The sequence below is a fragment of the Crassostrea angulata genome, chromosome 6 (assembly GCF_025612915.1).
Source record: "Crassostrea angulata isolate pt1a10 chromosome 6, ASM2561291v2, whole genome shotgun sequence".
In the NCBI taxonomy this organism is placed as follows: Eukaryota; Metazoa; Mollusca; class Bivalvia; order Ostreida; family Ostreidae; genus Magallana; species Magallana angulata.
This window is the reverse complement of record NC_069116.1, coordinates 20,835,165-20,862,388: the sequence shown is the minus strand read 5'-3', so window position 1 is coordinate 20,862,388 and position 27,224 is coordinate 20,835,165. Positions and strand designations below refer to the sequence as shown.

At 33.4% G+C, this 27,224-nt stretch overlaps 3 protein-coding genes across 4 annotated transcripts; 2 read left to right on the top strand and 1 right to left on the bottom strand.

The window, feature by feature from the left end:
* Positions 1 to 3,955: 3,955 nt before the first annotated feature.
* On the top strand, positions 3,956 to 8,929 carry LOC128186969 (uncharacterized). The gene is made up of 6 exons (XM_052856967.1): positions 3,956 to 4,261; positions 4,597 to 4,630; positions 6,920 to 7,069; positions 7,187 to 7,326; positions 7,574 to 7,670; positions 7,908 to 8,929. Exons 1-6 carry the CDS (start codon positions 4,222 to 4,224, stop codon positions 8,860 to 8,862), a joined length of 1,416 nt encoding a protein of 471 aa, XP_052712927.1. The 5' UTR covers positions 3,956 to 4,221; the 3' UTR covers positions 8,863 to 8,929.
* Positions 8,930 to 9,396: 467 nt separating this feature from the next.
* LOC128186968 (2-phosphoxylose phosphatase 1-like) lies at positions 9,397 to 14,971 on the bottom strand. 2 transcript variants are annotated; one of them, XM_052856966.1, is made up of 4 exons: positions 14,625 to 14,726; positions 14,223 to 14,368; positions 13,377 to 13,556; positions 9,397 to 13,282 (listed from the first exon to the last, which is right to left on the bottom strand). In XM_052856966.1, the coding sequence occupies exons 3-4, from the start codon at positions 13,537 to 13,539 to the stop codon at positions 12,087 to 12,089; spliced, it is 1,359 nt and encodes a 452-aa protein (XP_052712926.1). In that variant the 5' UTR covers positions 13,540 to 13,556; positions 14,223 to 14,368; positions 14,625 to 14,726; the 3' UTR covers positions 9,397 to 12,086. The 2 variants fall into 2 exon arrangements, with proteins under 2 accessions (XP_052712926.1, XP_052712925.1); XM_052856965.1 differs by lacking the exon at positions 14,223 to 14,368 and having other exon boundaries at positions 14,625 to 14,971.
* Positions 14,972 to 14,976: 5 nt separating this feature from the next.
* LOC128186967 (phenylalanine--tRNA ligase beta subunit-like) lies at positions 14,977 to 27,141 on the top strand. The gene is made up of 19 exons (XM_052856964.1): positions 14,977 to 15,146; positions 17,713 to 17,768; positions 17,858 to 17,925; positions 18,052 to 18,108; positions 18,227 to 18,299; positions 18,522 to 18,581; positions 18,774 to 18,829; positions 19,015 to 19,165; positions 19,713 to 19,821; positions 20,182 to 20,314; positions 20,425 to 20,479; positions 24,490 to 24,551; positions 24,894 to 25,002; positions 25,115 to 25,213; positions 25,305 to 25,385; positions 25,623 to 25,715; positions 25,821 to 25,938; positions 26,216 to 26,371; positions 26,816 to 27,141. The coding sequence occupies exons 1-19, from the start codon at positions 15,089 to 15,091 to the stop codon at positions 26,974 to 26,976; spliced, it is 1,755 nt and encodes a 584-aa protein (XP_052712924.1). The 5' UTR covers positions 14,977 to 15,088; the 3' UTR covers positions 26,977 to 27,141.
* The last annotated feature ends 83 nt before the right edge of the window (positions 27,142 to 27,224 follow it).

The following is a 27,224-nucleotide window of genomic DNA, read 5'->3' as shown; positions in this document are numbered from 1 at the left end:
TAAGATTTCAAGAGGTTAAAATTATTAAAATGCCAACATAAGTTGTGTACAGCATTTTTTGATGATCGTTATGATCTTCCATATATCTGCTGACGCACTTAATAGAATATTGCAGATCACTACACCATATTAAATAAAACAGAATTTATAGTAGCGCAGAGTGCAACTCAATTTGAGTGCTTTCTTGTTTGCGGTAACTTTTATATTACGATTTTTATTTGCTCGCAATAAATCATTTGATTCACACATAAAGCATCGAAACACATCGTTTTTATTGTTCATTAAAATCTTTGCGCCACAGCCGTCTTTGATTTGCATTATGTGCGCTAAAACTTGCGGTAAAACACATTTGGCGGTAAAACACATTTTGATTTGCCAAACAACGCTCTCTGGTAGGAAGTAGGCATTAATTTGGTATTTTTGCCATTTTATGATACGTGTGTTAACCCATGAAAATGGTAGATTTCACTTCCATACAGATAAGTGATACCTGCAATTAATTCGGATACTAAAGTGACACTAATATTCGAATCAGCGATCGACAAGAAATGTCAATTATTCGATTCGAAATAGGGATAAATGTATTACCTATTTGATAAGGTGCACGATATTGTACACTGTGTATTATATTTATACAGGTGACACCGTTTTTAATAATTCATAGTCGAATTTTCAATAAGCGCTATTTTTCAAATTTTCGATAATTTCAGTAAGTGCTAGTTTTAAATTTTCGATAAAATTGATGTTTATTTCATGTCCATTATTTTTGCATGCATATAATTCCACGCTCGTAGACTATAGTTTGTCTCAAGATATTTATGCTGCACATTTGGAATAAAAATACACATACCTAGCTGTGATAGAAGTGCAATTGAAATCAATGAATGGGAAAATTTCCAAGATAACTTCATTCACACATTATCATTTTCCCTCGTAAAAATTCACAGGAACGAAAACAGATTTCCTACGGAGATTTATAATGGCAAATATTAACAACTTTTCTCCATTAGGAAGTCAATCGTAATAACTCGCATAATTTTTCAACGTTATCATCAGAGCTTCATAATGGCTGATGCAATGCAAAATCACCGTAGACTTTCTATTTTTAGACGGGGTCACGTGGCCCCGTCTATTGGTTTACTGTCAGCCGAAGTCTCAAACCGGAAGGCACGCGTAGAACACATGAATTGAGTCTACGCGTAAGAAAATAGTGCAGAAAGTTTTCATGCATTTCAGTAAATATGTATTGTAAAAACACGCATTAAATCTTTTTAAGTCCTCTGTGTATAAACAAAATTCTATTTAGAAAATAAACAAATAGTTTTATTGATCAAAATATTCTTGCTCGGGTTCAAATGTGGAATGAGTTTCGTAAATGAATGAACAGCGCCGTTGACGATTCAGTTGGTGTACGAGCTCATTAATCAATAGAAGAGGTTGATGGTGGAATCGAAATTAAAGTTCCCAAAAAGCAATGTGCCATTTTTGAAAAGTTGTGAATTTTATTTCGACAATCTTTCACCTTAATACTACCAAACTTCATGCGCAAGCCGAAGTTAAAATCGGGACGGGTTATACACAGATGTTTTACAAATTAAATAGGTGTTTCATTGGCTTCCAGTCTACTTGCGGTATGACTGCTGTTCGTCTCTAAAGGAATTTTGTACAAAGAAAATAAAAACAAGTCTGAATTTGCCTTTTCGTTCGTTGGCTCTTTCGTTGATTAAACTGAATTTAAATTTTAAACAATGCATTGTAAGCAAAATCAATAATAGATTATACATTTTGGAAGACTTATACATCATATAATATATACTATCTTATCGATTGAAGAACCAAGTTAAATGCTAATGTTCTTGTTTTCCGGCTTAGTTGGAATCAGGCTTGGGGTGAATTACATTGTAAAATAATACATTACATTACCATTACTTCATGAATTAGGGCATTAAATTACCATTACCATTACTTAATTTTCTATAAGTAATGCATTACATTACCATTCCATGAGTAAAGTAATGCATTGCCATTACTTTGTGAAAAGTCAGTAAGTTCTAAAAAAAGTAATTTAAAAACTAAATGAAGAGTTTTTGTAAATATTTCATAAATAAAACATGCTTAAAATATTTACAGGTTCATGTTCACTATCAGGTTCAAATTTAATGATTTATACAAGATTGCTGTTGCACTTGTAGTTCTCAAAGTAAGGTTGGTCCCGTAACATTTACACGCTAATGGCGGAGTCGACAATCTCTGTTATATATATCTCTGATTTTCGGAGTATGATTTTTAATGAAAGGAACGGTTGTATCGTAATTCGTGTAGGTGATGCACGAGTTTACACAAAAAAGTAGTAAGTGGCGAACGGATTTATTTTCACCTATTAATTTTGCAAGAATCGCAAATGAAGAAAATCGTGTCCGATAAGTCGGTCTTAAAAATCAAAATGGCGACCTTGACAAATCTTTTTATTGTCAAAGTTCTTGGAATCTTTTTGTAAAAAAATATTTCTAACGTCAGGTGCCTGTGTTTGTTATCGCTATACAAATGTTCACTTTGTTTGTTAATTCAGCAGTTTTAGAGTTTTCGGGGTTTTCATAAAACTTTTATTACGGATACCGTCCGACTTGTGGATTTTCCCATGGATCTCAAAATTGAATAAATCTAATTATTAAAATTATCTACTTTGATATAATTGTTTGATTTTCCCGGTTAGTAGTAATTTTAAACAAAAAAAATCCTTGGGGTCTTATTTTACATAATATATTACATTGTGTCAATTTTCTACAATTATGAAGGCCGGGATTGAGTAAAATTTAGACAAAGTATCAGACAATTGTAAAAAAAGCCGAATTAACATAGATTGTAACAACTAATTCAAACTCATAAATTTGGGAAGTTTATTCGAGGAAATCCAGGACAATTTCAAGACCCCGTCTTTTAGTACTCTCAGTACTTTGATTAGCCGTGTATTGAAACTTGACAAGCTAGAGGGGGCGTTTCAAAAGGGAAATCGTGGGATTTTGCATACTATAGTGACTGAACATCGTCTGAATCAAGAGGTATCTATAAATATCGAATAATTTAAGAAAATATGCGGCAAAAATATCTTGGGATAGACTATAGTACTATTGTGTTTGCATTCCCCGTCAACCCGTGTTTTCCATAAACTAGTATGACCAGCTTAGGAGTATTTATACAGGCTCCAAGATCATAAACCTGATTATCATTTGAATATTCGTTTATGATTTTTAAATGTATGGCCAACTTGGAAGTATTGATACAGGCTCAAAGGTCATAAATCTGATTATTATTTCATTATCCGTTTACAATAATGTAACGTTACTGTGCAGGCACGTAGCATCAGGAGGGGGGGGGGGGGGGGGGCTTTTTCTCGCAGCAACAATTTTTTTAAAATTTACATATAAAAAAAAAAGAGTTATAATGGAGTTGCCCCCCCCCCCCCCCACTTTTTTGGAGGTTAGTAAAAAATTGATATGAAAATAAGGAAATGAGTAGTCAAATGGAAGTTACCCCCCCCCCCCAGCCCACCCCCCACACGGATTAGGAATTTCATGACTTGGAGGAAAAAATAATTTGGTAGGGAAGAATTTTTTTTTGGTAGTATAGTTGCCCCCCTCCCCCCCCCCCCCCCCCCCCTCATGACTTGGAGGAAAAATTAATTTGGTAGGGAAGAATTTTTTTTTGGTAGTATAGTTGCCCCCCTCCTATCATTGTATTGATATTTGACGTATGCCACCGTATATATCTTATCGTTATATACAGATAAACTGTCACATTCACGCTTATTTGAAGATTTTCTTATTATTACAAATATAGGGAGTAATTCATTTGTCAAATCGAGTACGTCACGCACTGAAGATAGATTTCATCCATGTCAGAAAACTTCAAGTTCATTTCTTCAAATATATATCTCCAGATTTTCCATATCTACCGACCACCCTTGCTCATCTTTATACCAACAAAAATCGTGTGCAAATATATGGCTCCATCGCCGTGAAATTTTAAACAAAAGTAAACCTAATGGCGTTAACATTGTGGGATCAGGTTTCACTGTATTTATTTAAGCAAGCAGTACATCCTACGTAAACCAACCCATATTTTTTTCAGAAAGTCTCAACAGGCACTCGTATATTCATAGGAATTAATTACTTTTCATAAACCTGTCAGTGTACTAGGTTCAATAGTTAAAATCTAAAACAAATGGATGCGAAAATTATTTTTCTCTGTTTTACTGTGTTTGGTTGGTATAGGCCATATTTTTTTAAATATATATTTCATTTTTATTTTGATTATTTTATACATTGTTTCATATTTTTTATGCTAAATATCAATTCTAAATGTTTTTTTTTTTTTAAATTGCAACACCAAATTTTCATATCTGCTCGCATTTATCATTCTCAATGACGTTATTATAAAATTTTGTATCAATAATTTTATTTTACATGAAATGCAGTTCGAAACTGTCTTACATGTACAATGCACAAAAATTAACAAATGGACACTCATATCTAGCAACCGTCAGTACACGCTTAATGTAATTAGTTACGGTATTCAATTTTCATTTATTTTTGACAGGATCACTGACTCTTGGACGTACTTATGGAACTGCGTAAGTATTAACAGTAAAGGTGAAAAATATTAATATAGTAAAAATAAATCAATGAAAAAGAAATCAGAATTTTTTAAAGTCGTGAGATTTGATATAAAATCGCAAGTTGTACTATAATTTTTATATTTTATAATGCATGCCATTAAACGTTTTGTTCTGGTTTATTTTGACTTGCGGGTAATGGGGTAAAATGTTTTCGACACGCCCGTAATTCATTTATTCAATAGTCATTCAGTCAAACCTGTTTTTTTTTTTATTGGACTGCGCAACTCATCTCAAAAACAAGCAGAATTTGATGAGACTTTGGTAATTAGTTCTAAGATCATACATAGCAATAAACATATTTCTGAACATTCCGAACCTATCATTTTCGGTGAATTTTGTCCCATTTTGAACCTATTTATTCACAATCTATACTTTATGTCTATCTTACTGCACGTTGCAGTGATTTTTTTAAATGGTCAATTACGAAGCAGAAAATTAAAAAAATCATAAATACAATATAGCCTCACTTCAACGAAAGGGGGGGGGGGGGGTCTTAAAAGATTCATCATTTTATTCATAAGTTAATTGGAATTGGAACCACTGGATTTAATTATACCCCCGCTCCTAAGGAGAGGGGGTATACTGTTTTACCCTTGTGTGTCTGTCTGTCTGTCCGTCCGTAACAAAAATTTCTGTCGCATTTATCTCAGCAACTATTTATCGCAGATGCTTGAAATTTTTACACAGTGTTTGTTAAGGCATGCAATATCGTGGGATATATTTTTGTACCAATCGGACGTCAACTTCCTGTTAAATGACGATCGACTTTGCTTATTTTTTAACCAAAATCTTCAAACAAATTTTCGTCAAAGATTTCTCAGCAACTATTTATTAAAGATGCTTGAAATTTTTACACAATATTTGTATAGGCATGCCATATGGTGGGATATATTTTTGTACCAATCAGACGTCAACTTCCTGTTAAATGACGATTTTGTTTATTTTTAGCAAAAATTTTCAAACAAATTTTTGTCAAAGAATTCTCAGCAACTGTTTATCGCAGATGCTTGAAATTTTTACACAATATTTGTATAGGCATGCCATATCGTGGGATATATTTTTGTACCAATCAGACGTCAACTTCCTGTTAAATGACGATTTTGTTTATTTTTAGCAAAAATTTTCAAACAAATATTTGTCAAAGAATTCTCAGCAACTGTTTATCGCAGATGCTTGAAATTTTAAGACACTATTTGTTTTGGCATGCCATATTGTGGGATATATTTTTGTATCAATCGGAAGTCAACTTCCTGTTAAATAATGAGTTTGTTTATTTTTAGCCAAAATTTTCAAACAAATTTTCGTCAAAGATTTCTCAGCAGCTATTTATCGCAGATGCTTGAAATTTTTACACAGTGTTACACGTCAACTTCGTGATAAATGAGTACTTTGTTTATTTTAGCCAAAATTTTCAAACAAATTTTCGTCAAAGATTTCTCAGCAGCTATTTATCGCAGATGCTTGAAATTTTTACACAGTGTTACACGTCAACTTCCTGATAAATGAGTACTTTGTTTATTTTAGCCAAAATTTTCAAACAAATTTACCTCAAAGATTTCTCGGCAGCTATTTATCGCAGATGCTTGAAATTTTAACAAACTTTTTGTTTAGGCATGCCATATTGTGGGATATATTTCTGTACCAATCGGATGCCAGCTTTCTGTTAAATGTTGACTTTGCTTATTTTGCATATTCACATCAGAGCGGGGGTATCACTAGTAAGCATTGGCTCACAGATATCTTGTTTCATTTGTTTATTTTGGATCCAAACAAACATATCACTGATCGTTCGCGTATCACCCTTCTCAATAATGTTCTGTTGGAAGGAAATATAGCGAAAGCACAATAACTATTACTGGACATGTCATCCAGCAGAAAACTGTGCATACTATATCAAATAGTTAAAGCCAATTTTTATGTCATTCAACATAAAATTTGTTAGATATATCTTTTAAAAATAGTAAAGAAAAAAAAATTGATGTAGAATCACTTATCTATGATTTTTTTTTCAAATATAATGGCGCGAATGCATTTTTCCAACAATGAAAAACTGACCTCTTTTGTTTTGCTGTCTTTGTTGAAAGTTTGTTTTAGCTTTTTCATGGCTGTTTTCATTATGGTGTCTGTTAATGTGTTTGGGTCTCTTGTCTTTGCTTTTGTTTTTTTTTTATATTTCTGTCGTGATTTTTTTGGGAAGGGGTGTCTTTTGAGAAATCGGATAATTAAGAACTGTTTCTTTAACAGAATCGAAGAAACCGTGTTCGAAAAGTGTCTGTCCAGCAGTGGGGTGTTTAGTGCATTGGTGGACCCCATGGGAAACTCGGTGGACGTGAGTACTCTGGAGTCCCTGCTGTTTGCGGTTACATCGATTCTTTATCAAGCAGATATATGCACGTAAGTATAAAATTTCACATAATTTATTTAAAATCTCTTCCTTTATGGTAGACATTTGCGCGTCAAATACCCGTATACGTATTTTAAATGGGTTTTTTTAAATTTCACAATTTTTAGGTACAAGGATGCGTACGTGTCTTGTATTAAGACCGACCTCCCTACCTCTTCCTACGCCGCCGACGCCAGGCTAAAGAACGTCATCAACGTCACCAAGTTCGAGTCAGAAATAAACAGCATATGTAGCATGGATATTTCAAGTAACTAGCTGAAATCTTCACGAAAGTCTGTCAAAATTTGTAAATTTTAATAAGTTTGAATTTTCAGAGGGAGGCGGACCCAAACCCCGACCCCCCCCCCTTCCGATCCGCGTATGACGCAAAAGCATATTATGGTGAATCGTTGAAACATCAGGACTAATTCTGCTTTCAAAACAAGTATAGAGAATGTTCCCATAAACTCTGTATTGTACCTCAATGTAACAGAAAACAACTGTTTGTCTTTTAGATTTAATCTCAGCCGTCCAGGGATGTGAATCGAACCTAGTGACAATCAAAACTTCTTGCATTACTGTGGACTATTCTTCGGATGCCAACTTTTGTGCGTAAGTAGAGAATGCAAACTTCTAAGTTACAAAAACAACCAGTACAAACTTCAACAATCCTTAAAAAGAAATTGTTGTATATTTTTGGAAGCATGTTTAATTATTATTAGTAATTACTTTCTTTTGCAGAGCCACAATTCAGTATAAACTATACATGTAATTATCAGCAATTCTTAGAAATTGATGTATATTTTTAGAAGCATGTTTATTTATATTAGTTGTTACTTGCTTTTGCAGAACCACAATGCCAACCTTTCTTTCATGTTTGACATCTTATTGTGGGAGTGTTCTGTCAGACTTTGTACTTCAAGAAGTAGTCAACATTATGACACAGTCTTGCTTAGACCAGTTCATTACAACAACAACCGTATCAACAACAGCAGGACCAACTACAACCACAGAACCAACCACCACCACCACCACCACCACCGAACCAACAACCACCACCACAGAACCAACAACCCCCACCCTAGAACTAACGACCACTACCACCACAGAACCTACCACTACCACCACAGAACCCACAACAACAATGACAGAACCAACAACCACTACCACAGAACCAACCACTACCACCACAGAACCAACCACTACCACCACAGAACCAACAACAACAATGACAGAACCAACAACAACTACCACAGAACCCACAACCACCACCACAGAACCAACCACTAGCACCACAGAACCCACAACAACAATGACAGAACCAACCACCACCACCACCACAGAACCCACAACCACAACAACAGAACCAACCACTACCACCACAGAACCCACAACAACAACGACAGAACCAACAACTACTACCACAGAATCAACAACCACTACCACAGAACCATCAACCACCACAACACAACCAACATCATCTTCCACAAACACACAGTCAACAACCACAGCACAAACTTCAAGTTCAACACAACCATCCAGTTCTACACAAGCAACCTCAACATCTCTATCTACCAATACAGAAGCAACGACAACCACCACTTCACAAGCAACAATTGCCTCAACTGCACCATCAACTACCACTGCTGAATCATTAACTACCAGTGCCACAACACAATTGACAACCACCACATCAACTAATGCCACAACTACTCAGCCATACCCTAATATGGACAGTGGGTGTACTAATATACCTGTTACTACTCTGGCATTATTGTTTTCTTTGTTATTGCTTTTGAGATAAATGTAATCAACTGATTGGTGAAAGGAATGTTTATTTGGTTATACAAGTATATTTACAATTGTAATCATTTAATATTGATCGATCAAAAAATTATATGCAATGAAAAATTACATTAACATATGTGCAATCTTTACCTTGGATTAAAATTTGACACAGCACGCATTGTGTGCCATGTACCTAAATCCTTCTTTATGCAGAACTTTCAACTTCACATATGTTGATGCAAAGTATTATTGCTGAATGGATAATCAAAGAAGCAAAATAACTTAATTTACCTTGAAAAAAGTGTTTGACATTAGCAATTTTAGTAGTTATCAATTTGTCAGATTTACATTACAAATGTATGTATTATTCATTTTGAAATTTTACAATTAAAATATGAAGTTTTCACCACCTCATATCTGTTACTCAGTAGAAAAGAAATTCAAAATTAATTGAAGCAAAAAATTTGTAATGTGAACACTAGACCCAATGAAAAGAGAAGGGGGAGGGGAATAAGAGCTAGGATTAAGGCAAGAATTTTTCCATTAGATTTATTCTTAATACAGGTAATACATCAACAAATTGTACCTTAAAATTTTAACAATAATGACTTGAAATTATTCATAACTTAATTCAGCAATGTATAAATTTATCAATGTAGTCCCTATAGCCCCCCCCCCTTAAGAATACTGTTCTGATTATATGTTCTTGTATGAGAACTTCACATACTCACCAGTTTTCAATTACATACTAGTATACAATGATATGCAAACATGAAGACAGTGGTCACCAGGGACGGTGTATTTTTGGACAGAAAAAACAGTCCCAAATGTCAGCAGATTCATGTACTTCAAAAGTCATAAATATAAACCATCCTGGTCATTTGCAAAGGAAAAATACATGTACAAAATATCAGTATTTAAATCGATAGTAGGTGTGCTAACCCCCCAAGATATTTTCAAATGACTTTGTCAAATATATAACTACAATTTGACACAAGTCCATAGACAAGTTACAGTCAGTGTCCTTTTTTATGTTGCTGACTGTTCATTGCATAACAACCTTAGCAAGTTGTCTTACTATTTCAGAACACATTTACAATTGAGGCTGTGTGAGCTTTGGTCTATTTACACTAAAAAAATCTGTTTTAATAAACAAATTCAATACTTTTAAATTAAATAATGAATATTGTAAAATACAATGTAAAATGGGGTATTTATCAAGTGAGGAAAATGGAATAAACATGGATAATGGTTCCATGAATACTGTACCAATAAGTTCTGATTATTCCTATATGATAACAAATGTTGAAAATGATTAAAGTATTCAACCCTCTGCCATATGCACTGGTGTAAAACATTGCTCCATTTATACCTAAAATATTTGATCCCATAGTATATATACATTTTTATTTCATTTGCTTTAGATTACTCATTACCTATAAGTAAACAACTATCAAATGATGGAAGAAAAATTCAAACCACAATATCGGCCAATTCCTTAAAAAATGCCCAGGAATTGGCATCATAATGCTTAGAAATCCCTAAATCCCTGAGATTATGAGTATGAAATACTGTGGTTTCATTATAATACTCAAGAGTATCAATTTATGTGGATAAAGTGAAAATCACGGTTTCAAGGATGTGTAAATTCATGGACAATGATCCTTTTAATACAAATTGATAGTAGAAACAGCACTTCAATGAACATTTAATTTCATGGATAAACTTAACAACGAAATCCACGAAAATTGGTATTCAACGAATATTGATGAAACCACAGTGTAGGCTTGTAACAACACAATGAACACGTACATGTATATGTACATATAAAACACAATCAGTGGTTCAAACATCAGCCACCTGCTCATTCATACACAATTTCTTGTATATTGTGCATAGTTTTATCAACATGCATTTAAGGCTGGCAAGTATATTCAAATATATGAGCACTGTAACAGTTACAAAGTCTAAATTGCTACAAAACAAACCTACTATTCCAATATAGCCTTAATTCTGAAACAATAATACAGTCAACATGTAGTGTGGCTATGACATGAGCATAATTACAAATTCGTATGACTAGTTTTTCACTTTGAACATGACAGTGTCATATGAGTTGAATCTTAAACCAGTATACTGGTATATTAACATTACTTTTGTACAAGAATAACTATCACCTACAATTCAAATTGACCAATTCTCAAATTCAGTATCAAGTACAATCTTATTATGTATTTTGCTAAATCAGTAATTATGTTTAAATCCTAAATTCAACCAGCCTAAATTAAAAAATATCAAACACACTTGTTTTTCAACTTTTGACCATTTTTTGTGACAATACCCCACCAAAAAGTTTTGCCAAAAACTACTAACAGTTACCACACAGTTTGTAATGTAATAGTTTGCCTTTCCACATTACACTAAGTAAATTCTCTTTTCACACACTTAAAAAATCCTGAAATAATCAAATGCTAGCTCTTTAAAAGCTCTTCTTGAAGATAGACATAAACTTATGTGCAATATATAAATATTAAAATTCCATATTATAATTTTCTTACAGTTATAAAAAGGTACTAGCACCCATTCTATACATGTTTTTTGATATAAATTTTTGGTACACATGATAATTTACTGAATTCAATTTAGAAATAACGATATCATACCATCAAAGATGCAAAAGACATCCTAGAATAATAATTACATACAATCTATAAATATTAAAGCAATCATTTCACAATACAACAGTGATAAAACAAATTAAAAAAATATCTATGAAATCCATAAATTTGTCAACATTACTCAATACTTGTGTTCTTACATTGTCATATATCCCACAATTTCTTTTAAAAAACCCAAAGTTTAGCTTCAAAATGTACATTTCATGAAATTAATCAACTTCATGAAATGATAATTACTGGTCAGTATGTGATGGTATTTTACATAATTCATTTAACAGATTATTTTTATAAACTGACAATCAAATTTTACTAAATGAACTTTTACTTCAGCATACAAGTTATAATATTGATTAAATAGCATTACTTTTTGGGGCAAAATATGCTTACTGGATAATACAGTGAATAGTCAATGATAATTACCATATAAATGCAGTTATAAAGCATTTTATTAAGTGTTTCATATTTGAAGGTTTGTAATGCATGTACAATTCTGTCATTTAATTAAACACGATTAACGAGGTGAAATGGTTATGAGAAAGACATTCTAGTAAAAAGACTGATGTCAAGAAGAAAGACATTCCGAGTCATAGTCATCAAGTCCCATATTTTCAAGATGGGTATTAATAAACTGTTCAAAATATTTAAACTTGCACATGTCTAGCCCTCTACAAAACTTCAATTCTCTTGTTCTATCCACGCCATTGTAAATAACTTTTAAGAAATAGTGAAGTTTTGATCCCTCCTCCTTGCTATATAGTTCCAGTGCTAATGTTGAAGCATAAGGAGGCCATTTGCCATCATATATACCTAACAACATTAGAAATGGAGTCAATGTTATATCATGCCCAGAGTATAATACAAATTTAGTAGAAGAACTTCTTTTGGTGATATTTTTCATCCTTGCATACATTTCTACTAACAATGGATGAAACTTTAAATGCTGAGTTTTTAAGTGATTTTCGTTATACAGATAATGATGCAGTAAGTCATCTCCAACTAAACCCCACAGGGTATCCACTATTGTTCTGTCTACACAAGAGTCTCTAGCTTTATTACATGGTAAAGGAACATCATGGCAAACTCGCACCATCAGTGAATCAAACACATGTGTAAGTGACCTTATCTCTTTAACATCTACGCTGAGGATCCTGCTCATTTTTCGTTTGAAGTTCGCAATGGTTTGTAGAAGAGGTTTGCTCATTTTTCTCATATTCTTCAGTGGTTCACTGTACTTTTCCAAGCCTGGACAATGACAACTTAATCCTGAGTCTTTCTCTGAACAGAAATCTGTTTTAGCTTTATAAATTTTCAATCGAGTGTCATAATCTGACAAAAATCCAAACATAAAGGCATTTGCACTCTGGTATGTTCTTGGGTACACTGTGCTCTTCACGAGCACTTTTCTTTCACTGAAATCTTGTTGAAACAAATCCAATCCATCAATGTACTTATGTTTTGCTTGTAAACCATTCAACAACTCCTGCACAGCTCCTTGAGGTGTTAAATATGATTGCCGGCAATATGGCTGATTAGGGTAACGTTGCATGGATTCAAAACTGCCATCTTTATCCGCATTTTGCATTCTGGTGATGAATTTATCAACAATCCAATGTGTTTGTTTCTCATTCTTTGAAAATTTACAACTGATTCTCGGGTTTGGTCTGTTTGCTAGGGTGTGTATAGGCGTTCTATCACCATGTCTGATCATCATCAGAGCCAGTTGTAGTTTGTACCCCTGAGTATCCAAATGATGACTGCCTATAAACGAATATGAAATAAATCAGGTATATTAATATCTGGCAACTTGAAATTTCAGATCAGTGTCATTTTAATAAGTTTGACCTGGCTATACCTTCTTTGATTGATGCAGGGTTTGGAAAGTTGCAGTATCCTGCTGCTCCCTGAAGAAATCTATCATTAGTTGTGTTGTTGGAATGTAGGTTTTTATTTTGTCTTTGAAACAGTAGTTGCTCTGACAGCCTGTCCATAGGCTGTTTGAACTCTTGTTGGCTCATCAGTTCACTTCCATACTCTAGAATGAAAAAAGTTGGCTGAGATAAGTGATATGTTTGAAGTGTTTCATGGAGGGCCTTGTATATATCATACAGACCCAGAGTTGCGCTGCAGTAAAATGTTTTTATAAAAAAAATTCCCATTACCATTATAACAACTGACAATACTTATTTTCAATATTTTCAAATTGCAATACAAAAAGCTCAAGAGACCCATGGGCCACATCACTCATGTGAACAGCAGTTCTTGCATTAATATTTTTAACAATTTTTTTGATATGAAACTCTTCTAAAATACTGTATAACTTACAGTTACAGGGGGGGGGGGGGGGAAGGTCCTGAGTCTGGAAGTGCATATGTACACATTATGATGGGCATTACATTTTATAAGGAGTACAATGTGTTTTTGATTAGGCATAGTCAGCATAGGTAAACACATATGTCACCTAACACAGTTAAATGTTAATAAACATTCATAGTAAGCACAATGGCCTCTAGCACATGCATTCGAATAACATCTGAGATTATATAATCAGCAAACCTCAGGCGAGTACGGTGCCTGCATCAAATTCTATGTAATTAACTGATATTTGTTGAATGCAATAAAAAAAGGCAAAGTCAAAAGTGCGAAGTTGTGAAGGTGAGAGTGTGAAGTTGAAGGAGCGATAGTAGTGTCACACCTTCACCTTCTCGACCTTCGTGCTTTGCCTTCGCATCTTGCCTTCTTTGCCTGCACAACTTCTAACTTTCGCCTTTGCAACTTCGCACCACCATATCTTTGCCCAAAAATGTGAAGGTTGCAGTGGCCCCATCAGAACACCATAATTTTGGCCTTATGTAAAACAAAATATGTACTTCTTTTTACTTAGTATACTACAATCTTTGACAAGACAGGTCATAATAAATATTGAATCAGTTCTGACACAATCTCTTGACTAAGCTACATAGTTAAGTTGGCTATGTAGATTTTAAGTTTAACAAGCTGATAAAGCAATATGATTAACTTTATCAAGAGATGATATAGACTTTGTCAGTGTTTGTTACCATGTTAGGATCACTGGTGAAAGAAAAAGTATTTTTAAACTTACCTTTTTGAGAATACAAGTAAAATAAGATTATTATAACAAGTAGAGCAACAATGATTTTATAGCGATATCTTTTGAATCTAGCCATGAGATCCACAATGATCACTTTGGTAATGATCATAGATTGATGATGATCCTTGTGCTGTAGCTTTTTAGCATCGCGATCCCGATGCATAACGGTATACTTTATTAACATGATAAATATTACTTTAAAATTTACTCGTCTAATTTTACTATTTAAACGGTTTACTTCAAAACACCAATCACAATTTACTAGATCACTGGCATAACCAAATGCTGATTTAAAAAGGGGAACTTTGTGTTTAACACTATCGAACTCTTTTGCGTTAGAAGACTCTAAAGATCAGATTGCAATGTGTCTACTGGCGTGTTTCGCAGTTTAAGAAATCTGCAGAGAGGATTTTAGTTGATATAGGTCATAGCTATTTTTTAAGGAGTATCTAAACATGCCGACAATAACGGTAAATAAGGAAGATCTGTTCAAAGCGCTTGGAAAACGTTACAGTAAGTCGATCACCCATACTTAAGGTGTAATGTGGTAGAACTGGTTGCATCATCATATGGACATATTTTACCAGATATATAGCCTAATTTGATAAGATATACGTTACTTATTTGTTTGACATATTAATAAAGTGAAAATAAAGAGAAAATTTTATAAATTCAATTTTATTTAAGTAAATGAGATGAAATGGTTCTCAGTCTTGACAAACTGAAACTGGTAAATGTGAATGTTATTAAACCTGCAGAACCGGTGAATACAACTTTTTTGAAGAAAAAAAATCAAGCACACCCAACGAGTGATTATTAAACTCAAGTGCAGTAAAAAATTAATCCATTCATTCAAGTGATAGTAAGTTGCCATGTCAAGTATAGTTTACTCTCAATGTTTGACATTATACTGCTTAATTCTTCTATGTGAACTGTGGACATTCTATTAACTGCAAGTTTTGTAGAAGACAGGGATTGTTATGCATAATCTGGTATTTGGTCATGCCATCAGCACATTTAGACCTTGACCATTGCTTTGACACTGAATGTGTTATCTTTTTGAATTTGAGTTTAGCTTAGTTTGACTGTTTCAATTAAACTTTCCAAAATATTTTCAGCAAACTTCATACATATATGTATTACCAACTGAAAAGAGTTGAACTGTAAGGATACTTTCTAACCTTGACCTACCTATTGTTTTACTCAAGATTCAAAGAATCAGTAGATATTTTCATCAAACTTCACAAAAATGCTTTTGAGTTGTTGATTTGCTGACTTCAGTCTTTCTTATGAATTTTACTTCCTATTTTTGCATGAATCAGATAGTTTGATTAGAAAAAAAACCTGAAACAGAAATGAGAACTTCATTTGTCATTAAAAAATTTATGATCCTGATAAAATGATTTTTAATGATGCAAGCAGTTTCTGAGTTTTGACCAAGTTGTGAGAAAAACACATGAACTGTTTTTACAGAAAGGGAAAGATATTGACTTAAGTCATATGGTTAAAATGTTGATTTTTGTTTCAGTTAAATGAAATTTTTATGCAATTACATGTATTCCAAATAAGCTTGATAAGTGCTTTCAAGTACCATATAAAGTACTTTGGTTAGGATTGTTAAGGGATGAAAATAACCCCTATTTCCAACAGTTTTTACATGTACCACAGTAACAGGTGTAATAAAAGTGTAGTATGATTATCCATTCTGAGTACCGGTAAATAAACCTGTAATTTAGATTTGTGAATTCTTGGTAGAAATCAAAGGAATGCATGTGAATTTATTTAAAAGGACAGGGTGAATCACAAACCACTATATTGTCAAAAGAATGCACAACACACATTGATGTGTTTTATTTTTCACCAAAAAATATATTAATATAATCTTTTGAAAAATAAGTGTTCATTGGTTAATAGAGCTATTTCAAAAGAACAAAATAAAATTATATTATTTGGTCCAACATAAATATATTCAACTTCCTTCCACTCAATAATCACACAAAAGCACATGCAAATACTGCAGCATGGTACTTCGCTCTAGCAAGCAGTCTTAAAACACTATTCCTTTAATTTGTTAAGATGCATTCCTTTCTGAATATGATCATCATATTCCATTTCTTTTCTCAATATTTTCATCCCCATTTTAACTATTTTTAAGTGGTAACAATTGCAACCAGATGACACTCATATCAATGTCAAAAACAACCCAGTTTGTGAATATTTGTGATTCCGAATGAATTGTTATAATATTGTAAGTGGCATTTACCGGTATAAGTCTGCTGGTAGGGTCTGATTTAGAATGTATGTATCCTCTGTAAACTCAGATTTCTTGAAATGATGATTATCTATTTACTTAATTCTTTTTTATTATTTTAAAAAAGTGAAACAACTTTTATGAACCACCATGTCATTTTAAAATATGAATTTTGTAAACTTATTGAGATTTTTTTTTTCTTTTTGTAAAGGGTTAAAGTACCAGTGGTAACAGTTTTTAAATGTCATTTCATTTTACAAAGCTTTAGCAACTTTAATATAATTGCCAATTTTATTTTCTCTACCAATATTTCTCAGAACTTTGGATATCCAGTTGACAGACACTTACATTTGACAATGTATGAATACATGTAAAAGGAAGAAATCCCGAGATTTTCAACATGATTTAAAACACAATTTTGATAGACACACTTAGTTTGAGTGGAGTAACTTTTTTTTATTTTGTATAATATCATAAGCTTTTTCCCTGTTAAACTACTTGACAAAAGAGTCTATTCATGGTTTTTTACTTTCATTTTACTTCCTCATTTTGTCATATAACTCCATCAAATGTAATAACATGTACCGGGTATAAATCATTTGGTTCCCCAAAAATTGCTGAACTGCGAATCTAACATATTTCTGATACTCCTCAAGCAATTAACAGTGTTTTTCAAATCTTTTAGGCTGATATACATGTATGTCTCCTGCTACTAAAGATGTGCCTTGTTACTGCTGATGATCAGTTTCAGAATTTAAAAAAAAATGCATTCCTCCACAAAATTATGATGGCCATACTGTATAAGACATGTTTGAATTTCCATTCCAGCTTTTGAGGAATTTGATGAACTTTGTTTTGAATTTGGGGTCGAGCCTGAAGAACCAGTATGTATAACAACATTTAAATACTGCCTCCTTTTGATTCTCATAGATTTGTGTTTTCAATTTTAAATTGCTCTTGTTCATGATAACAGGATGAAAAAGAGATAGCGGAAAACCCTGATTCTGCATTAGAATGGAAGGTTGAAATTGGAGCAAACAGGTTAGAAATGTTTTACTGTAAAAAAAAATGTGAAATACAATATAACAGGAAGTAAATTTGATTTTTGTTTGAATATTTTAAAATGAGATGCAGAGATGCTACAAATTTTTAATTTTACATTTATAGGTATGATTTGCTCTGCCTAGAAGGATTAGCCAGAGGCCTACTTGTGTTTTTAGAAAAGTAAGATTATTGACTACACTATCTACATACACTTTATTGATTGAATTTTCTATGTGCAATTATAGTATATACTAGTATTTGATGATATTTTTATTTCGGTTTTCTTTTGTTAATTCAGAATTAAGGCCCCTATATATAAGTCAATACCGGCATGGACTGGAAAATCTGCCAAGCTTCGAATTTTACCAAGTGTAAGTTTCAGTTATAAATGATTGATATAAAATAAGAATACTTGTAAAATATGATATAAGGACTCTGACTGCTCAAATCTTTTTTATCATGTCACCAGTCACGTTTTTTAATATATGCAAAGCAGAAAGTTATAGCTCTTCTAAAAAGTTTTTAGCCTGTTTGTGCGTTTTTAAATGATATGAATATATTTACATGTAATACCCATGTTTTCTCTCTGTTAGACTGCCAAAGTGAGACCATTTGCTGTGGCTGCTATTTTAAGGAATATTACATTTACTCCTGTGAGTGACATATATATATGTGTAATGCTATTTGTATTTAGAATACATTTCCATATTTACAGTATCTATTAAATAACATCTTTATCTAAACACAAATGTAAGTTACCATCATTTACATGGGTGTCAAGTTTCAACAAATATTTTAAAAGAAAAAACAACATATATTTTTCTTTGGTATTTTGTTTCCAAAAGGAGAGCTACAAAAGTTTCATCGACCTTCAAGACAAATTGCACCAGAATCTCTGCAGGTGAGTGGAAATGTATTTTGCCAAAAAAAAAAATCTTTTGATTCTCAGGCAAATAAAATCAATACATGATGTAGCAGATTATTGCAAGAATTGCAAAGGGAACTAACTTCATATTTCAAATAAAAAGATATCGAGTATCCACCAATTTCATTATATTCAAAATAACAATGTTTAACTTTTATCAGGAGGAGAACATTAGTGGCCATTGGAACTCATGACTTGGACACAATTAAAGGACCATTCTTTTATGATGCTAAACCACCATCAAAGATCAAGTTCAAGGCATTAAATCAAACTCAGGAAATGACAGCATGCCAACTCATGGAACTCTACTCAGTATGTAATAGTCTAATAATATCAAAAACGATATGCATGAATATTCATGTATATCATTAAAGGTTAATCATCCCACTGTTGCCTAAATTAAAAATGCTATAGCGATGATGATTTTCTGAGATAATCAGAAGTTAAATTTTTAAACTGCACAAGTATTCATGATATCAACTGAAATGGTCATTTGAATTAAACATTATATTAAAGCAGTCATTTACGTGTATTGTGGAATCTTATAAAGTCCTAGTGGTCAATTTTCATGGATTTCCAGTTTTTTGATAGGGGCAAGAGAATGAAATTTTATGGATTCATTTTCAGAAGTACTAGAATATAGATTAAATTTCATAATTTGTTCAATGTGGACATTCATGAATAAGGGGTATCAACGAAATCCAGGAAAATTGATCTATCACAAATACATGTACTGGTATTATTGATTCCGAAGTATTTCTTTAAATTTGAGAGAGTTACCTCCCATATTTGAGAATCCATGTACCTTAATCTGAGCCAGATTACTTTTGTGTAACTGAAGGTGGTCTAATTTTTTTAGAATGAGAGCCATCTTAAGCAGTACCTTCCCATCATTCAGGACAAACCTGTGTACCCTGTTATCTATGACAGCAACGGAGTAGTGTTGTCTATGCCACCGATTATCAATGGTTAGTTTTGTCTGCATGTTTCTAGTACACACAGTAAATTTTGTTTTCTGATATGCAGCCATATATTTGTTAGTCAAATAACATATACCATATGCCCATGAATATTAACATTATCAATCCAAATTTAATGACTTACATACTAAGATATTAATATTTGACTGAACTGTACATGAATCGGGATATGTACATTTACATCTTTTAAATTGTTTGATTAGGGAGTTTTAATTGAGTATTGATTTCATATTTTAAAGATTTTTTTGTGCATGGAGTTTTGTGTCTTCCATTGCTTCTTCCTCCCCTGTTATTCACTAAATACATGTATATACTGTACCTGTGTCTATTTATATTTCCTGATTTAAGGGGAGCACAGTAAGATAACTTTGAATACAAGGAATGTGTTCATTGAGTGCACAGCCACCGACTTGAACAAGGCAAAGATCACGCTGGATACGATCGTCACCATGTTCAGCCAGTACTGTTCCCCAAAATATGAGTGAGGACATTACAGTTCTAGTAGTTTTTTTCTCAGATTGAATTTATCTGTTAACTTTAGATTGAAAAAAAATGTAAACTATTTATTTTTTTTTTTTCCTTTGTGTCCAGGGGGATTGAGTCTGTGGAAGTGGTGAATCCATGTGGAACCAGTGTTATGTACCCAGTAAGTTATAAACATCAACTGTATCAAGTGATGTATGTACTGTAAATTCCTTTATTACACAAGAATTCCGCGATCTCACTGGGTTTTTTTTTTTTATCAAATCACAAGAATATAAAATCGCGACCTTGGAACATTTATCCATATTTCTTATAGTTCCCAACTCTCAGAAAATAATGGCGAAGTTTTAAAATCCGTGAGGGGTGCTTCCAGAGATTTAACACGAATATAAATTCCTCTCATTTAATTAGGAATTTACAGTATTTCATCAAGGTGTATATATAGGTAGAAAACTGTACATGTTTACATGTTTGTACAGTTGAACCTCAGTATCTAGAACATCAGTATTTCAAACACCATGAATATACATGTACTAAAGTAAGTTTGAAGTCTCAACCAGTGTTTTTTAGTTGTAATGTTGATTCATTAATATTGACCCTTAATTAGGGCCCCACTCTGGGAGCGCCCTATAGTGATCAGTCTGTCCGACCGAGATCGCTTGTCTGGGGCATATCTTCTCTCTCCTTTGCCCAATCTAGATCATATATTGTCCACAGAGGGCCTTTGGGTAAAGGATGTGTAGTGACCTTGAACCATTTTATTAAGGTTAAGATCATAGCATAATTATATATAAAATCCTTGTCCGGGGCATATCTTATCTCCCCTTGGTCAAATCTGGCTCATACTTCACTCACAGAGTGTCTATGGTCAAAGGGTGTGCAGTGTTCTTGAATGAGGTATGTAGGTCAAGGGTAGTCGATCTGTCTATCTGTCTGAGATCATTTGTCCAGAGCATATCTTTTCTCTCCTTGGTCCAATCTGGTTCATATTTCATTCACATAGTGTGTATGATCTTTATCTTGTAGAACAGCCAGGGGTAGTGTCACCAACACCTTGTCTGCTGTCTATTCCGATACAATTTTGACTATCTCTTCTTCATAATCCGCCTTTGTAACCTTTGTATCAAGTGCTATATTCAGTCCCTCTGCTAGCTTAGACAACACATGGGAGATCCTGCCTGTCACAGCTGAACTGTTGTGATAGGTTCTTTTAATGTCTACCGATTATTAATTCATTTGGATGACTCTTGTTATCCAATAAATAACAACAGTATGAAAAAAAAAAATAAACAATAAATTTATCTACATATTTACAAAGAAAATATTATTTTATGGTTCTCCACAGGCCTCCATTGTCCACATTGTCAATGTCGTTCCACCACAATCCACCTTGATCCACCATGCCTCAATATATCACATTCCGTCCCATCAAATTTAAAATAATTTACATAAGAATCAACATTGGTCACTAGGTTGTAGCAATAAAAAATTACAGAAAATGTAGGCAATCAGGTCTCGCAATGCCAAAGCAAACGAAATCCACACAGGCTGTATGAACGATAACTTTGTTTTGATGAATAATAACTATTGTAAAATATAGTAGACAAATATATAACTGAAGTTAATAAAAAATCATTGGCATAATGAAGGGTGGACATGTTCCTCAAAGTATCCCAACAGGCAAACTCTAGGTTACTGATGTGCAAGTTCATCAGAGATTCCTCCTCCTTGATAAAAGTGAGCTGAGACTTGCAAAGGAACTGATGGTGCATTTCTTTTATTTTAGCAAGTAGGTAAACTAGTGTCTTGTATTAGTTCTTTGCCCTTCCTCCAATCGGCTAGGATATCAAATATGACATAGATGTGAAAGTCCATTCTTTGATCAGTCTGTTTGTTCATTAGCTCTCCATTTACATTGATCACATGTTCACGAGATAACTTAGCAGGGGATAAAAGAGACATGCCAAAGTTCACACAGCAAGGGCTCAAAATACTCGCAAATGCTGCTCGGCGTCCAGACCTCATCTCCCCAAATTAGCCAACACTTCGTATGTATAGCCATCAAACTAATGAAAAGAGATTTACTACTGAGGATACTTAATAGAGTGACATCTGGCAACACCCCTAATAAGCTTCTATATAAACCTACTAAACAAGTTTGATGAGTATCCCAATCTAAATATAGTAATATCAAGAACGTAACAGCCCAGAGATTCCTCCTCAGTGATAAAAGTGAGCTGAGACTTGCAAAGGAACTGCTGGTTCATTTCTATTTAATTTAGCAAGTAAACTAGTGTCTTGTGTTAGTTCCTTGCCCGTCCTCCAATCGGCTATGATATTAAATATGGCATAGATGTGAAAGTCCATTCTTTCATTATCTTCGCTAGCCAAGGTTTTCTGATCTGCACCGCTTCTCACAAACCCTTGGCATATCAAAAGTCAGGATTTTTTTTTCGTCACGGGATTCCTGTCCTATTTTTAAATCAGCCAAATGATGAAAGATGCCGTACGATATACGTACCTGGTGCAGAAATGGCACATTGATATTGACAAGTTGGAAGAATGTTGTAATGCCCAGTGTATTCAATAAATAGAAATAATGTGAAATGTTACTTATACATGATATAGATCATGTAGATTAAATTCATTCGAAAGATGAAATACTGGGAGCGGTAAACAGTTGGTAAATCCTCAATTTATGAGTGCATGCTTCTGTTGATAAACAATCTGGTGTACTTGTTGTTGCACCATTGAATGATACATGCATTATGAAGGCTCAAACAGAAACACTAGAAAAATAAGGGTTTTGAGCAATTTGTGTTAGGCACTGGTGAATTAACAGTAGGAAAACATTGTTCATTTAATCAGATATACTTTGCATTTTTTGATTGGTTGAACAGTTTCAGTTAACCCCAATCAAAATCCAGGGAAAAAATCCCAATTTTTGTTAGCACAATATGCTAAGGGTTTGTGAGAAGCGGTGCGGATCAGAAAAACCTTGGCTAGTGAAGATGTTCATCTTTCTGTTGGTCCATTACTTCTCTATTTACATTGATCACATGTTCCCGAGATTACTCAGCAAGGGATAAAAGAGACACAACAATGTTCACACAGCAAGGGCTCAAAATACTTGAAAATACTTCTCAGCTTCCAGACCTCTTCTCGCTAAAATCAGCCCACACCTCATATATATAGCCACCAAGCTAACCAAACGAGTTTTACTTGATCATTGGGTGTCCCAAAATAAAACCAATCAAGATTGGTAATCATGGCAGACAAATTCAGATTAAAAATAACTGATGTATGGACTAAACTTGATATTTTTGGATTAATTTATGCCACACACAACTACAATGTATGAGTTCAGGTTTAAAATGCAAAAGTAATTGTCATTTAAAAACGATTTGAGCCAAAATTGGTGCAGGAGTGAATCACTTCCAGATACGGAGATCCTATGGAGTTGTAGCCCCACCCCCCCCCCCTCCCCACCCCTTAAAAAATAAAAAATCTGAATAGGACTACCAAAACTCCTGTTTTCAGAGCAACCAATTTTCAAGGTAAAAGCAGAATTATATGAAAAATCCTTGTCCAGGGCATCTCCTCTCCTTTTGCTCCAATCTGGCTCATATACAGATGATGTACATGTATTACCCCACATGGTTCATATGCAGTGACCTTGAATGATGTTTGTAGGTAAAGTGTCCAGGTCATATCCGATAACACAAAAAACCTTTTTTAAGAGCATATACCGGCATATACTCTCCACTTAGGTCTATTTTATTAATACCTTACTAAAACAGAGCTTTTTGGTTAATGGCGTGCAGTGACCTTGAACCAAGTCATTGTGAAGGCCATAGCAGATCTCTTTATAATCAGTTTTAGATTGTAGATTATTTACCATTTGTTTAATGAATTAAAATTCCTGTATGTAAGGGATAATGCGATTGAATTAGAAGTTTTATGCTAGCTGGAAAACTTATAGGTCGAGGTCAAAGCAAAATTGTCTGAAATTATTTTCATTCTACTGTCCATTATTTAAACGGGGCCCTTTGATATGGTTACCATCTCAGTGTTGTTTAGTTAATTAATAGATATATTTAAGTTTTATGTTGGCACCATTAAGCTGGATATCATACCTAAGGTTTGACAGAAAATATTTGTTTTGTCTTTCAGGAACTTCATTACAGACTTGAAGAAATTGATGTGTCTGAAACAAACCAAAAGATAGGAATATGGTACGTTTCATAGTTGAATTGTTATATATGGATAGATGATATAAATCTGGCCAATATTAAATGTACAAACAACATACACATGTTTAATCTCTTAATGTGATTTATCTTCAAGCTTTCAGCAAACCATAACACCAGTGATTGATTTTTAGGATTTTTGATAACATAAAAAAAAATATTGAAAGATCTTATGTATGAATAGCTAGTCACTGATATGACAGATCCTTTGTTGTAACTTACTCCTTGGAAACTCCAGGAATGATAGAGAGTGGAGTTACCCCTATCTGCTTGTTGTTTTATGCCACGTACTTACATTGATACAATATACATGTCCATTGTTTACAGCATCCCTCCAGGTGAGATGGCTCGACTACTGACCAAGATGTGTCTGGTATCTACCCCTTTTGACAGCGGTAACAAAATCATGGTGGAGGTTCCACCTACTAGGCATGATATCCTTAACAACAATGCATCTCAATTATTTTGAAGAACATGCGTAGTTTAGTTTATCATTATATTCCATAAATGTACATGTACATATTTTTTTATCCTTAACTACAATACATGTAATTCATGCCTGTGATATCATGGAAGATGTGGCCATTGCCTATGGATACAACCACATAACGAAAACAATTCCTCAAACAAACTGTATTGGGAACCAGGTAAGAACACAGAGTATGGAGATCATTTCAGTTTAATACCATAGAATTATGCATTGCTTTATTTAACTTATGCTCAACAACTGAATTGCAGTATCCCATCAACAAACTGTCGGACCTACTGAGACAAGAAATTGCAGCAGCTGGATTCACAGAGGTTCTCACATTTGCTCTGGTGAGTGATATGACTTCCTTCAGTTGATGAAACTTTGGTAACCAACAAAATAAAAGCTATTTCTAACTCAGGATTGAGGTTAGGTTTATTATATAAAGTCAAAATTGGTTGAAGAAAGCATTATTACATTTGTGTAGGTAAAGGTATGATAGATTACTCATAAAAACGTATATTTCAAGTACACTGTAAAATTATTTTATAGGAGATATTCTTTTTTTATGTGTTTTTTTTAAACAGTGCTCACGAGATGATGTAGCAGACAAATTAGGCAAAAATATCAAGAATGTGAATGCTGTCCACATCGCCAATCCTAAAACATTGGAGTTTCAGGTATGATGTACTTTTAATCATGCAATTCATGTCGTCTTATTGTAATTTCAAGGGAGACAATTTGCTGTGTTTCTGAATGCACATGTAATTTATGTGTTTCAACAGGTTGCCAGGACAACACTATTGCCTGGGATACTGAAGACCATCAGTAAAAATAAAAACATGCCATTACCTCTAAAGCTGTTTGAAATCTCAGACATTGTTATGTGTGATCCTAAAAAAGGTAAGGTTTTGGAGAAATTGTCAAGTAACAGAACTTGACTCATGTATTTTATTCTGCCATAAAACAATCTTTTTTTTTAATATATTATGTTATATAATTTTTTTGGCATTTTAAAACTACACGTACATATATGTAGTATAGGAAATGAAAACAACTTTACTATTAGTTTTAATTATGAGTGTCTTCGCTGTAACCATGAATAGTTGTGCCATACAAGGTTAAATTTTAAGGACTGACGTGTAAAAAAAATTCTGTTTTATATTTTGGTCTCTGACAGATGTTGGAGCTCGCAATGAGAGATGGATGTGTGCAGTGAACTATAACAAATCCTCAGGGTTTGAGATCGTGAAGGGTTTGCTGGACAGGGTCATGCAGCTGATGGAGATTCCATTCCAGAAGGGGAGTGATGGATACTACATCGAAGCATGTGATGGTCAGTGCCAATATGTACAAGATATTTAATCAACACTTAAGAGAAATCAACTCTTGAGGTAGTATGACAAACCTTGAAATGTCAATCTGGATGAAAATATTTCGTATTTAAATTATTTTCCTTGTTTTTGATTATTATGTTGTAAAATATTTAACAATAAAATTAATTTTGAAAAATTCTTATATTTAATGGTTACAAATTCGATGACTTACAAATCTATTACACTACTCTGTTCGACATTGATTGAGGAAGAAAATTGTATTTATAAAGATATAGTTGAGTTTATTGTAAAGTATGTCACAATATGGAAGTATTCCATACCCACTAATTAGTACTCTTTCAAACTATTTTTTCGTAGGGTTGTAAAAATGTAATTGATTGAATGAAAGGGACATTCCTTGATAGATTTCAGATTATAAAATTTTTCTCTTTTGGTTATTTTAGATCCAACATATTTCCAAGGTCGCTGTGCAACTGTGATATTGAGAGGGAAGCCGATAGGAAAAATAGGAGTACTACACCCAGATGTTGTGACAAAGTTTGATTTAAACAATCCATGTTCTGCTTTTGAAATTTCAGTAGAACCTTTGTTGAGGAGTTCATGAGTTGTGTGTGACATTACCCCAGCTGTAACCAATTGAATATTCTCAGTACCTCCTAATTTACACTTATATTACAGAAGATATTATAATATCATGCACTAATACAAGAATGTAAATGGATTTGAAATATTTGAAAGGTAATAAAACTTTGAAGGGTAAAACAAAACATTCATAAGTTGTGTATATTCTATCAGCACCAAGTACTTGTTCAGTGTAAGGAGTTTGCTTCCTGCAGACAAATCAATGAAGAA